Source organism: Lycium ferocissimum, chromosome 7, assembly GCF_029784015.1.
Source record: "Lycium ferocissimum isolate CSIRO_LF1 chromosome 7, AGI_CSIRO_Lferr_CH_V1, whole genome shotgun sequence".
Lineage (NCBI taxonomy): Eukaryota > Viridiplantae > Streptophyta > Magnoliopsida > Solanales > Solanaceae > Lycium > Lycium ferocissimum.
The window spans coordinates 24,346,610-24,360,669 of NC_081348.1; the positions used below are offsets into that span (position 1 = coordinate 24,346,610).

General features: G+C 34.6%; 1 protein-coding gene across 3 annotated transcripts; it reads left to right on the forward strand.

Annotated features, from left to right (window-relative positions):
• The first annotated feature begins 1,687 nt into the window (after positions 1–1,687).
• LOC132063955 (calcium-dependent lipid-binding protein-like) lies at positions 1,688–13,761 on the forward strand. Of its 3 annotated transcripts, none has more exons than XM_059456743.1 (12): positions 1,688–1,792; positions 2,116–2,251; positions 3,924–4,025; positions 6,231–6,281; positions 9,865–9,985; positions 10,890–11,011; positions 11,120–11,218; positions 11,438–11,518; positions 11,608–11,693; positions 12,356–12,581; positions 12,708–12,872; positions 13,215–13,761. In XM_059456743.1, the coding sequence occupies exons 2-12, from the start codon at positions 2,147–2,149 to the stop codon at positions 13,602–13,604; spliced, it is 1,548 nt and encodes a 515-aa protein (XP_059312726.1). In that variant the 5' UTR covers positions 1,688–1,792; positions 2,116–2,146; the 3' UTR covers positions 13,605–13,761. The 3 variants fall into 3 exon arrangements, with proteins under 3 accessions (XP_059312726.1, XP_059312729.1, XP_059312725.1); XM_059456746.1 differs by having other exon boundaries at positions 1,688–1,783; XM_059456742.1 differs by lacking the exon at positions 1,688–1,792 and adding an exon at positions 1,857–2,007.
• The last annotated feature ends 299 nt before the right edge of the window (positions 13,762–14,060 follow it).

Here is a 14,060-nt window from a genome sequence, read left to right on the forward strand (position 1 = left end):
AAAGGCGAGTTTGGGGCGTGTATGCCGGATCCCGCATCTGATCTTAAGGAAAACTAAGATTATGCCTGTGGGGGCAGACTTTGCCTTGAGGCATATATATATATATATTACTTTTCAAGGCAAACTTTTAGTTATGCCTTAAGGAAAAGTTCCGTCTTATGGGCATACTTTTAGTTATGCCTTAACTAAAAGTGTGCCCCATAAGACAACTAAAAGTATGCCCCGTAAGGTGGAACTTTTCCTTAAGGCATAACTAAGTTTGCCTTGTAAGGCAAAGTCTATGCCTTAAGGAAAAGTTCTACCTTATGGGGCATACTTTTGGTTATGCCTTAACTAAAAGTCTGCCCCATAAGGCATAACTAAACTATGCCGTAAGGAAAAGTTTGTCTTATGGGGTAGACTTTTAGTTATGCCCCCTCCGGCATAATCTTAGTTTTTCCTTAAGGATTGTATGTCGGATCCTGTATACACACCCTCCAGCCCTGCCTTGCGAATTAGTTATGCCCCCTCCGGTATAATCTAAATTTTTCCTTAAGGATTGTATGCCGGATCCGGCATACACACCCTCCAGGCTTGCCTTGCGAAATTATTTTTTTATTTTATGCCTGAGCGGGGGTTCGAACCCAGAACCTCAGTTACTCGCCCACCTTTCCAAGCGAAGAGCAAAACTTAAAGGCCACAAATATGAAGGGCAAAATTTAAGAACCACAAATATGAGGGGCAAAAGTTAAAGACCACCCCAAAAGAAGGGCAATCCGTGCAAAAAAATGATTTGAGCAAGTCCAAGTCGACCCATCACAAATCATCGACCCAAACTGACCCATCAATTGCCCTTCATTTAGAAGTGTAACAATAATCAGTAAAACAACTCTCTCTCTCATGTAAAGATTTAAGACTCTCATGTGAACAAAGTTACTCAATATGTACATTATAATAGGATAGAAAATGCAGTTACCAATTTCAAAAAAAAAAAAAATGTATCTAAAATATCCGATTAAACAGAAAAGAGTGTGCATATCATTATTGAAAAGAAAAAAGGAATGTAAGAAGGATCGACTTGACTAAGTAAATAATCATCATTCAGAGTTTACATCAAATCAATTAACTTACTATAATTGAGCATTTTAAGAAAGTAAAATTATCATTAATTAAAATTTATGTACAAATACAAATAAATATACAAATGCATAGTATAAAATTATACATTAATAAATTTTTATGATTGAGAGATGGTCGGTAGCCTCCCAACAAAGATGCAACAAGTGTTAGGCACTAAAATTTCAAAAGACATGATGAATCTTTCAATCATTGGGGAACACCACACATGGATTTGGATAATTCATAATAATATCAAGCATTCAATTTTTTGTGACCCCAAAAATATAGGAGGGGGCATACCTGCAAAACCCAAAAAGTTCAATTATTATACAAGAAACGGACAAGAAAAAAATAATGCTCCCTCTGTCCATGATAATAAGTGATTTTTAATTTTTTTTTATTTTAAAATAAATAGTGCTTTAGAATCTCAATTTTTTTTTTGATATTTTTCTTCTAATATGACCCTTATTTACATAATAAAAAATTATTAAATATTTTTTTAGTTATTTAATTAGGAATAAGTTAGTAATAACACTCTTAATTTTTTAAGAGTGAACGCTTTCTAAAAGAGTGTGTGCGTAAGTCTAAAAAATCACGGACGAAACAATAAAATAGCCAAAGACTTAAATCTGAAAATTTACAGAGAGCAAAGAAACAGGAAAGACCACTACACGACCTGGGGCAGGTAGTTAATGTAATGCTCAAAAATTAAATCCTCATTCATTTCATTAACGTACAATTAATTAAGTTTAATGTAATCTTTTTTTCTTAACCTCAAAGATTTTGTGGAGGAAAGGAATGCCAAGCAACACCATTTTGTTGGTGGACACCCACTTTTGAAAGGGTCAAGACTCATAATTTTCTTGTCAAAGTTTCAGTTTTTATTTCACGCTTAGATATTTTTTTGAGGTGGGGTTTTCTTGTTTTGACTTACTTTTTGATTCTTGAAATTCTTAGTTAAGCTTTATCTTCTTTGGGTTTTTTTTTTTCTGTTTTTGGAATTGGTTTTTGTTGTAGGGAAATTGGGTTGAAGTGATCTAAAGTAGAAATGGGGTTGATTTCTGGGATACTGATGGGGATGATTTGTGGGATCGGTTTAATGGCTGCTTTGAAACATGTGATGATGTACAGGAGCAACAAACGAATTGCTAAGGTATATTCTTGCTATACTCCAGTTTTTTAATGTCTTTGAACTTTGTTATAACTACAATTCAATACTAAAGAATTCCGCAATGTTAACATTTTGACAAATTAGTTGAAGTTGTCTATTTGAATCCTTAACATCCACTCTGCTCTGTCTGGATCTACTTCATTCCAATACTCAATAGTTTGTCTTTTTAAGTCAAAGTTTAGGGTTCTGTAACACTAGCCTCTCTACATTTTGTGGTTAATAATGGACTTAAGGTGAGTATCAACTCTAGAATGGATTTTTTTTTTTTTTTTTGTCTTTGAGGCGTTAGAATAATCTAGATGAAGATTTTTGCTGTCATGTCGGTTCTCTTTGCTCTGTAGTGTACGTCATTACGAGTGAGGTAGTTAGGATCAGTTTCAACACTAAGGGGTCAGTTGGTTGCTGGTTAGGAGGTGATCTGTTCATCAATGTTATCAAAAGCGAAAAGCGCAAAAAAGCTCTAAGGTCAGCTGGGGCTTTAAGCGCAAAGTGTAAATAAAGTGTGGGCTTTAATGAAAAAAGGCGCAATGGTGCAAAATACAAATCTATATATGTTTAGTCCAAGACTAATAATAATAAGCATGAATAACAGTCATATGGACAAAGGAATTGTAAAAATATTACGATAAAGTGAAATATGAATTATCTAGTGTCACCCCTTCAAGAGAGGCTCATTGGCAAGGAAAAGTATGTCTTAGAGCCTTGATGATGACACTGAAGCGCACATAAAGCGAGGCGAAGCGCTCAACATGGTTTGAGCCTCGCTTCAGGGCTTAAGCGCGCCTTTGACAACACTGCTATTCATGCATTAAGTCGTGCATAATTTGTACCATGTTAGCAGCATCTTTTTGCTATGTATAAAATTCAATACACCAAATACGGTGTTTGGTTAGTCATTTTAGAATCTCCCATAACTAATATATGTATAAGTTATGAGGAATCTGTGTATGTTTTATAAACCTTGCATAACTAATCCCTGAATAACTCTAACCCGCAACCAAACAACCCCTTATTTTTTTACCTGATGAGCATGCAAAAGTTCATTTTCGAAAGCACACTGAAAATGGTGATAATTTTGTGATTATGGTAGGCGACTTAGTTGAAGTTTCTACTAGTCATAGGTTTGTTAGTGTGTTCCTTTTGAAGAATTGTAGCTAAAATTGATTTTAATGGAGACGCTGTAAAATGGTTTCGGGTTTAGAGTGGGAACTGTCCCCAGCTAGCTTACAGGGGAGATATGAGAGGAGTACTCTAAGATTTAGTCGTAGAACATGAAATAGACAGCTGTCTCAGTCTTGGCACAGGATCTCCATTTTATATAAAGAAATTTATAGTGTTTATGATGTATAGCTATATGTTTAATAGTAGTACATTTGTTAGTTTCTGCTATTGATATGCATAGTAGTTTTGCAATTTTTTCTGCCTAAGTGATAGTCTTTGGCTGCTTGATGCTTGATTTTGCTCAGAAAGGTGTGTGGCAGATATAGCTCCCTATGGTACTTCTGCTATAACTATAAAAACTTGGCACTGCTGTTGCTTTAGTGCGTGCCAAGATTTACATCATGTTTGTGAACAACGTTCAAATTTTATGACATGCATTTACTTTCTGAAGGACTGGTATTCATTTCCTCATTATATTTTACTTCTTTTACAGGCAGTAGATGTAAATCTAATGGGCTCCCTCAGCAGGGATGATCTAAAGAAAATTTGTGGCGATAACTTTCCTGAGTGGATATCATTCCCGGTTTATGAACAGGTTGAATGGCTTTACTTGTTTCAGTTTCCCCCCTTTATTGCATTGACTCTTGTTCTTATGACACTTAGTTCATCATTTTTCCCCTTTATTGCATTGACTCTTTTACTTGTGACACTTAGCTCATTAACTTTGTGATGGGTACTCAAAGCTGAATTGTTCATTGAAATGTGAATAAAATTATTAACATCTTCGGAAGAAGAGCCCGAAAAATAGTGCCCCTTGTTAGGTTCATATATATTTTCAAACAGAAAAATCTTCCTGTCTTTGTAAGAGATGCTGAAGTTAATCAATCTACTCATATTGTTGTACTCATAGAAACAAAGATTCAAATAATTCCTTCTTCTGAAAGATTAAAGACAACTTTCTTCGCTGTGCTCTAGTTACAACTAATGTTTTTTTCTTGAGAAATGAAGTCAATGAAGATCAGTTTTACTTCTGGAATCTTTTTTTTTTTTTGTTTTGTTTTGTTTTGGGAATGGGTTTTACTTCTGGAATCTGGTGAAGTAGAATCAAGAATGCACTGCTGGAACACGAGGAAAAATAAAGTGAGCTGTTTTGTCTCGCGTGTTGACTGGAAATTTGTGTTGATAAACAGTAATCTTCATATAGTTTTACTATGTGTGAAGTCATACTTGTGTGAGGCATTTGCTTGATTGACAAGTGGACTGATACAGACCCCACTTTCCAAGCAATCAAAGACCCATAGGCTTTTTTTTTTTTTTTCGGTGAACAAGACCCATAGTCCTTTCTTCTCTATTTGCAGTTCACTATTTGTTCTCCATTTTTTTGGCAACATCTCCTCTTTATTTTATCTCAGCTCTTTCTCTCTTTCACTTATATTTTCACAGATATTTTTTATAATCCTATCAAAAAGGTGGATCAATATCATTATTATTTATTTCTCTACTCTTGTGATTCATATACTCATCTGTGTTGTTATAATTCATTTGGTTGGCTCTTTCTTTTGCCATTAATCATTGTACCCCTCGACCAAATCAACAAAAAAAAAATTAATCGTTGTACCTGAAAAAAGAAAAATTAAAATCTGTGAAAGTTCTCATTTCACATCTCAAAAAATTGAACTCAAAAAGATAAATCTTGAATAAGAAACTCACAAAATTTATATTTGCAGTAATTATCGGATAGACACCAAAGCAACGAGAAAACTAACAAATATGAAAAGGAAAAAATTGCTCGGTAAATTCTTCTTCTAATCTCGAATGGTTTCACCAAAATATCTTTTCTTATCCATGAGCAAGTGAAAGCACACCTGTAAATACTCTAAAACCTCAATTGTCATTGTCTAGCTTCAATCTTCTTCTTTTTTTTTTTTTTTTTTTTTTTTTTTAATATTTTGAAATTCTATAGCAGTGTTGCGCTTATTGTTAAAATTCTTTCAGTTATGAAGTCTAAGAATCAACCAAAAAAACATAAATAAGGAAAAAAGACTACAACCTTTATAGGGTCAATCTTTTAAGGGATAAATTTCATGAATGATCATATAACTTATCATTTTTTTCACTGAAGTCACATAATTATATTTTTTAGCAAACAAATTCACCTTTCTAGTCAAAAGTCACACTTGCCCGAAAACTCAACTTTCCGATGCGTGATCATTTTTTACTTCTATATTTTAACTCTTTTTTAATTTTTAATCTAACAAATACAGATCCAATTAAAAGAGGACTGATCTGGTCCAATTTTTTAGTCTTCCAATGAGTGATGATCCATAAAACAATTTGTAATTATATAACCATTTATAAAACTTACCCGTCTTTTAGAAATAGTACAAGGAAATACTTAAAAAAACTGGATTAACATTACTCCATTTATCTCTATTTGATTTTTGATAAATGAAAAACAAGACTACAAAAATAGAAGGGGAGACAAAATATACAAGATGAGAAGGGGTGTGGAGAAAAAGAAAAGAACGGAACAGAAGAAACTCAAAAAGGGAATTTGAGGAAATGAAGCTGAAAGAGAGGGACTGCTGACAAGGGGGCCCGATAAAACACTTGTCAAAACAAGTATGACTTGGCATGCCTCACCCAAAATAAAACTTTTCCTTAGCAATGTCAATTGTGAATCTTAGAGGTTATACATTTCTAGCGGTTTCACAACTTTTTCTCCACGCAATTTAAAGAAATAAACTGATATAGTGATCATGTCAGTGTTAATTTTGTCTTGTTTTATATGTCATGGCAGGTCAAATGGTTGAACAAACAATTGAGCAAATTGTGGCCATCCATTGCTGAAGTAAGCTTTTCACTCGTCTTTAGCTATCCTGTGCAATTTTTGCTTTGTAAACTAGTTTTGGTGTAACGTTAGTATAATCAAACTTTGTTTTCTTTTTCTTCGTTTTGATAACTGAGAAATCCCCAAGGGTTGTTGGCGCACGGTTTGAACCCGTGACGTGCGCCTAACCTACATATCACTTGTTGGGCTCCTGCCACTGGACCAAAGCCCTGGGGGATTATTATCAAACTTTGCTTACTCTGTGTTTAAATTATGGGGATGTTTGGCTCATGGAAAGTTACATAGAGATGTTAATACATGAATAATTATCACTGAATCACTAAAATTGTATAAATTCTGTGGAATTTGAAAACATGGATTTAAAGTGGATTGTTTTGTCAATATTGCCTAGTTATGCATCTTCGTTTGTCACTTTGAAAAATTATGCTTGCATAAAATCTTACTCAATAAAGGATGTCAGAGTAAATAATATTGCAAGTTTTTATTTGGCAAATAAAACTAAATTTGTGTGATTTAATTTTCTTTTTAAATTTTTAAAAACTAAATTGTTTTACATCAAAACCAAGAATTAGCTCTAATAATCAGTACCAATGTATAAATTTTAGTATTTAAACTCAAATTATTAGAAATTCTTACTATATGATAAGATAATGAGTTCTATTCCTATTATGAAAAGCAGAAAAGTATCCCCAAGAAAAATATATTGGCTCTATAAAATAGGGTGCTTTACTTAAGAGTAATTTTGTCATTTTGGGTGCTTTTATCGGTTATTGCAAATACACTATTCTTATTAAACCATTCTATCCCGTATAAATTATATATAACTACATAAATTATCTATGCATTAATTATGCAAGAAGCGCAAATGGTAACTGAATGATGTATCAGTTAAGTAGAATTTTACGGTAGAATAGTTTTCTCTTATACGAGAAACGAAAACCCAGATGTTTTTTAAATAAATATTATTTAATGATCTAAAAGATAAGACACGAGGTGTGGGGCCTAAGATCCTTGATTTTTTTAAAATTTTCTATTTATAAATCAAAGAAATATAATAAAAACAACAAATATGAAAATACATTGAAGTTCCGCGAAACTAAACTAATTTAAAAGTTATTGGAAATTTGAACATAAGCATATAAGAACACTACTAAAAGTACAAAAATATCCTTTTTATTATTGAGAAATCCTTGAGAGCCTGTTGGCACATGGTTCGAAACTCGTACCTCTGCCTATCTCCACTTAAATATTCCCTCCGTACCATTTTATGTAACGGTGTTTGATTGGAGACAGAGTTTAAAAACAAAAGAAAGACTTTTGAAACCTGTGGTTTAAAACAAGCCATAAAAATTTGTGTGGCTAGAAATCATCTCATTAAGGAGTACCAGGCTTCTAGTTCGTTACAGGGTTCGAACCCGTGACATGCGCCTAACCTACGCATCATGTGTTGCACTCTTACCACTGAGTTGAAGCCCTGGGGCATACAAAACTATAAATATAATAAGATACAAACTGAGTACAATGTCTTTCCAACCTAAGCATTGTACGGGAAAATCATCAAAATTTGTGAAAAAGATGTTAACAAGCTATACAGGTACCTCCCAGTAAGTAAATAAATTAAGAAAGTTCTTTGATACTACTTTTCAAAGATTATTCCTTTTAATGTTGAATTTTAGCTTTAGGTGCAATGAAGTTTCATATAAATGAAAAAAATGACTGAAGTACGACTAGCATTCTGCTCTCCCTGACAAGTAATTAAATCAAGAAACAACTATTAGTACTACAGTTCATCACTACAAGGAGTAATGCTTGAAGAGTATTAGTTGGATGTATTTACTCGTTAACACTTAGTAGTCAAACAAACAGGGTCCATCACCCATCAACACAAAAGGATAACATTGTTATTAGAAAGAAGAGAACTTTTCAATATTTGGTGAGGAAAACAGATACTGCAGGGTGAGCTTGCCTTTGAACGTCAATTACTATTATTAGAATCAGTAACTATTAGCATAGTATAATATACTTATGTTGAAGTCTATTACCATGATCTTCTACTTATAGATTTGTCAACACCAATTAAAGATAATTAATATTATAATATTTGGAACACTCAAAGGGTAAAGGTGCCTCCCTACCCCACAAAGGTAGGGGTAAGGTCGGCGTACATCCTAGCCTCCCCATACCCCACTTGTGGGACTACACTGGGTATGTTGTTATTATTCTTATTTTTTTGCTCAAAGGATAAAGGTTTTCCTGATTAAGGAAGAAGCTTAGAGGGCAGAACTCTAAAATAAGCCCAAAGGCTCTAGGTCCCTTCCCAGTTCGAATTTTATGTTTCAAGCATGTTAGCATTTAATTTTAACCGGAAAGAGAGAACCCGGTTTAAAAAAAAAAAGACTTGCTTCTCTAGACCAAGCACAAGCGAAGACTTGAAGACCAACTATCATTGGTATAAAAGGTTCTGATGAGGTTTACCTTTAAAAGGTTCTCAATCCGAGAATATAAAAAGTCTGGACTCCAATTTAGAGTTGCGAATGCTCAAATTTCATGTTGTAGATAGACAAAGAGTAAACGAGGAGTCAAAAATTAGCTTAGGAATTTCGATGGTGAAGGCTAATTAAGAAATAATTTTGAGCAGTTCTGTTACTCCCTTTGTTTTGTTTTGTTTTATGAGTCTTATTTTGACTAGACACAGAATTTAAGAACATACAAAAGATTTTTGGATCTTCTGATCTTAAACTTAAGATGTGTATAACATATCAAAATTACTCTTTGAATCTTGTGGTCTTAAACATGCCACATTATAAGGGAGTGTTACTAAGGGTAAATGGGAATATTGGAACTAAAGGTGGCATGGCATTCTTTTTGAAACAGATAGAGGGAGTAATTCTTCTTTTGAGTGCTGGCGCCTAAATTAGAAAATTTTGTACATAATTTGTATAGGAACTGTTTGATGAGCCTGAGTCATTGGAATTCAATGTAATGACCAAACTGTCTCTTTAAGTGATATTCAAAGCTTTTGTCCTTTCAAGCACTGTTCACAAAATTGAAGTTATTTCTTAGTGTGCTACTTTTTCAATTAAAAATTGAACTTATTAGTATAAAGCAAAGCACCAGACATATCCCATGCTGATATTGCCTAATTCATAAGGAATCAAGGTTTCTTTCATGAACTAAGACTTCTCTATAAAGGCCTTTTTAAGATACTCCAACGCATGGAAACTGCTTTGTGAAACGATTCTGCCTTGAAGTTAAAATTCAGTAGGAAGATAGGTTTAGAGCACAATGGAGACTGATGATTTTTTTCTCTCAAAATTTGAGAAGATGGAACTTTTGCTATCCATATAGCTCTTAAGCCTGCTGCTCTGTGCAATGGAATTTGGTTTAAACTGTTATATATCTCATCTTGCATGACAATCGTTCTGCACGCAGAATAGTACGATAATGGTCATACTTTTATGGTTACACCTGTATATCAATGTAAAAATATCTTTAGTCTCATTATGGGTGTGAACCATGATTCTTTTCCAACTTCTGTATTGTGTGAGCCAAGATCCAATCTCTTGAATATGTCGCTATGCAGGCAGGAGAAGCTATTATAAGAGAATCTGTTGAACCTCTTTTAGAAGATTATCGACCTCCTGGAATTACTTCATTGAAGTTCAGCAAATTATCATTGGGAACTGTGGCACCTAAAATAGAAGGTAGCAACATCAAAAAATTATCCATCTAAAAGTAATTTATTATTCATTGCAATTGAGTTAATTATCTCTTAGTTGTGTAACTGTTGATCTGCAAAAGGAGTAGTAAATTAGAACTCATGCTATCCAGGTTTTTTTCAATCAAGCTGAATTTGGAAAGAAAGGCAGTTTGCTTAGTTCAAGTTTCCATGCTGCTACTAGTTCTCCTCATTGCGCTAGTCTTCTACTCCTGATATTCATCTGAATCTTCATATCTATTAACTTGAATTAAGTTTCGGTTTGAATCTTCTGCAGTTCATCATATGATCCAAGACTCATACCAAAAGGTTTTAGTTGAATTAAGCCATATAGGATTGAGTTTCACGTGATAGTGGTCATGGTCATTTGAGCTTTCTAGATTGTGTCAGTTCTGTGATTTATTAAGAAGACAAAAATGTAGTATGTGCTCATGTTCCGTTCGTTGTCTGAAAAGCCACTGGAACGGTTATTTCTTATTACTCCTATAATATTGTGAATGCCTGACAGGAAAAGACTACCCACTGGGTGCACTGAAAATCTAGTTAGTTGCATTTTTGCTAATATTGGTGTTATTGGGTTAAAGTCTTTGCAAACTTTGATATCTTTTTAGGGTATGTTGCTGCCTATATTGAAAAACTTAAGTGAAATAAAGTCGGACCAAGTTTCGTTTTTTTGTAACTCCTAAACTTCTGTATCATATGTCCAAGAAAATCTTCCTGGTAATACTTGCTTGTTGATGGAAACAAAGAATCTGCCAAGAGCTTATCTTGTCATGGTTGTTGTTACACTCCTAGCAAGATTGTTGATAAACTGGTGGTCATTCCATGTATGAGATTCTTTAAGAGATTGTCATTGTGCCACACAAATGTTTAATACTTAATTAATGCAGGTATTCGTATTCAGAGCCTTAAAAAAGGTCAAATCACCATGGATATTGACTTCCGATGGGGTGGTGATCCCAATATTGTTTTAGGTGTTGAAGCTGCAATGGTTGCTTCTATACCCATTCAGGTGTGCGCCTAAATACTTTCACCAGTCTATTTTGCTTGGACAATTTTATGTTGACTACTTGGTTATTTAGGAAGAGAGTTGCACTGACCATTGCCAAATTGGTTGCAGTTGAAAAATCTTCAAGTTTTCACTGTTATTCGTGTTATCTTCCAACTAACTGAGGAAATGCCTTGCATATCGGCTGTTGTTGTAGCATTACTTTCTGAGGTATAGCCTAATTTCAATATGTTAATTTGCTTTCCTCTATTCTTTTGTTTCATTTCTCCTTTGTGTTGTTCCTCCCATTATATCTGATGTGCTACATGATTTTAGTTTGTTCAACAGTATTTGACGATGACCATTCTGCCTTAAACTAAATTACTGATCTGAAGAAGCTTATGTCCTGATAGAGGTTAGAATAAATGATTCCTTTTTTTGTTCAATCAGCCAAAACCTAGAATTGACTATGTCCTGAAGGCGGTTGGTGGAAGTTTAACAGCTCTTCCTGGACTTTCAGATATGATTGATGTGAGTTTTAACATCTTCTCCAGCAAAACACTTTCTTATTTTGAATGTTTCCCTTTTTGACTGACAATGCTGTTGTTTCTCATTGGAAGGACACTGTAAATACAATAGTGACAGATATGCTAGAATGGCCACATAGAATTGTTGTTCCGATAGGAGGCATACCTGTGGATACTAGGTATCTTCTATTCTACAAATATTTTAGTGACCGAGCACTTTAGCTTATTATTTTCTTATCTTTTTTAATCCTTGTAATGTGCCAATAGAAAAAGTAGATTTTGGATTGCTTCAGTTTGCTGCTAACACGCTTGGGAAATATCGAAACCAAGATTGTGCATCTATTTAGCATTGACCTGCTTGAAATCAATTCATACTGCTGTTCCTTCCCTGTGTCAATGTGAATTCAGGTGTTTCAGTTCAGATACATGTGAGGGAAGATCAAGTGGTTTTTGGTACTTGAACACCGAAGTGCTGTGGTTTGTGGTCCAGTAAAATATGCATATCTGAATTTTGAGAGACTTGGGTAAAAGGTCTTACTGTGCCTTATGATCGTGGATGACTCTGTCAGTGTATACCTATTTCGGACCTGTAATTGCTTACTATTTAGTATTTACTTGGGTTTTACTCTAAACTGTTTCACATGTTGCAATGTCTGTGCTTGTTCATTTTGCCTACTGCTGTTGGTTTTAAGCTCTATCTTAAGCGCTTCAGCAAATCTCTTGTTGGATGGGGGATGTAAACACTAGGTCACTGACATGTCTGCATGTACAGTAGTAGTTCTTTATCTTCTCTTCATGCTTATTTTTCATCATTTTGTAACCAGTATTTCCCTTCATGCAGCGATCTGGAGCTTAGGCCACAAGGGAAGCTCATAGTAACTGTAGTCAAGGCTAATGCCTTAAAGAACCAGGAAATGATAGGAAAATCTGATCCATATGCAGTAGTATATATACGTCCACTTTTCAAGGTTAAGACAAAAACCATTGACAACAACCTAAATCCTGTTTGGGATCAGACGTTTGAGTTAATTGCAGAAGACAAGGAGACCCAATCCCTCATCGTCGAGGTTTGATTTCAATTACTATCACATTTGTTCCTTTGCTCTGCTCTGTCTTAAATATCTACTGATTCTGTACATGATGTTTTGAGTTGATTTTTGTGTGATAATTGAGCTTCACATCATTTTGAGCAGGTCTTTGATAAAGACATTGGGCAAGACGAGCGAATGGGTGTTGCAAAGTTGCCTCTGAATGAGCTTGTAGCTGACTATGCCAAAGAATTTGAGTTAAGATTAATGCCAAAACTTGATATGATGAGAGTCAAAGATAAGAAGGATAGGGGAACTATCACAATAAAGGTACAGAAACGATTCAGACTCATTTGTTGAGGTTCCATTGTTACTATGCCGCTATCAATCGATCAACCAAACCTGAATCCCGAACTAGTTGGTTAGATTACATGCATCCTATGTATCAGTACTTTACAACATTCATCGTAGTTTGATTATTTTCCAATTTACTGCAACTCTAATCCTTTTCGGAGTCTGGAACCAACTATGGTTAGCTCCACACAGGCTGAATTGTTGCTATGCTGCTAATCATTCTTTGATTGTGTAAAAGTCTCATTACTTTTAACCACCAGGATGATAGGTCGGTCTGGGTCATGGGGTGGCTTTTAAAGCTTATTCATTGTGGTGCAGGTGTTGTATCATGAGTTCAACAAGGAAGAGCAGTTAGCTGCTCTGGAAGCAGAGAAGGCGATCCTAGAAGAAAGGAAGAAGCTGAAAGCAGAAGGGGTCATCGGGAGCACAATGGATGCGGTTGGTTCAGGTGTCGGTCTGGTAGGAACTGGCATTGGGGCAGGCGTGGGGCTCGTTGGAACGGGGCTAGGTGCCGGTGTAGGCATAGTTGGAAGTGGCTTTGGAGCTGTTGGCAGTGGCCTAAGCAAAGCTGGGAAATTTATGGGAAGGACATTCACAGGAGGGCATTCCAGTAATTCAAAGAAGAGTGGTGCCTCTACTCCAGTAGACTCTGTTCAAGAAAATGGTGGTGGAAAGCCTCTCAAGACTGTTCTTGCAAGTACTGATTAGTTCTGTGAACTATAGAAAACTCAAGTATAATTTTTTTTTTTTTTTTTTAAGAATTCAGGTTTTAATGTGACAATATGTTGTTTGAAGAATGGAAATTAAGTTGTTGATAGAATGGTGAAAATTATGTCAATGTGAAATCGTTTATGGTGTTGGATTATATTTATCGGTATACATCTTTAAGTTAGTAATTTATTTTCATAAAATTACGTCAAGCTGTTGTATTTATTTTGTTTTCTTTGTTAGCATAGTACTAGGTGTGTCAGAAAATTGGTAGCAAGGTTGCAGCTTTCTCGTGAACTCATTAATCTCATCGTGACCTTAGTAAAAATGATGTACTGTCATGGGAGATCACATCTGTAAATAAACAAATAAAGATCCAACTAAAATTAGTTATAGATTGAAAGATGATCCAATTATGCAAGGGGTTGAATAAGTAAATGATTTTATAAATTTTGT

Coding starts and splice junctions, on each gene's coding strand:
- LOC132063955 (XM_059456743.1), top strand. CDS start 2,147: ATGGGGTTGATTTCTGGGATACTGATGGGGATGATTTGTGGGATCGGT. Junction 11,012..11,119: donor TTGCTTCTATACCCATTCAG/GTGTGCGCCTAA, acceptor AATTGGTTGCAG/TTGAAAAATCTTCAAGTTTT. Junction 12,582..12,707: donor CCCAATCCCTCATCGTCGAG/GTTTGATTTCAA, acceptor CATTTTGAGCAG/GTCTTTGATAAAGACATTGG.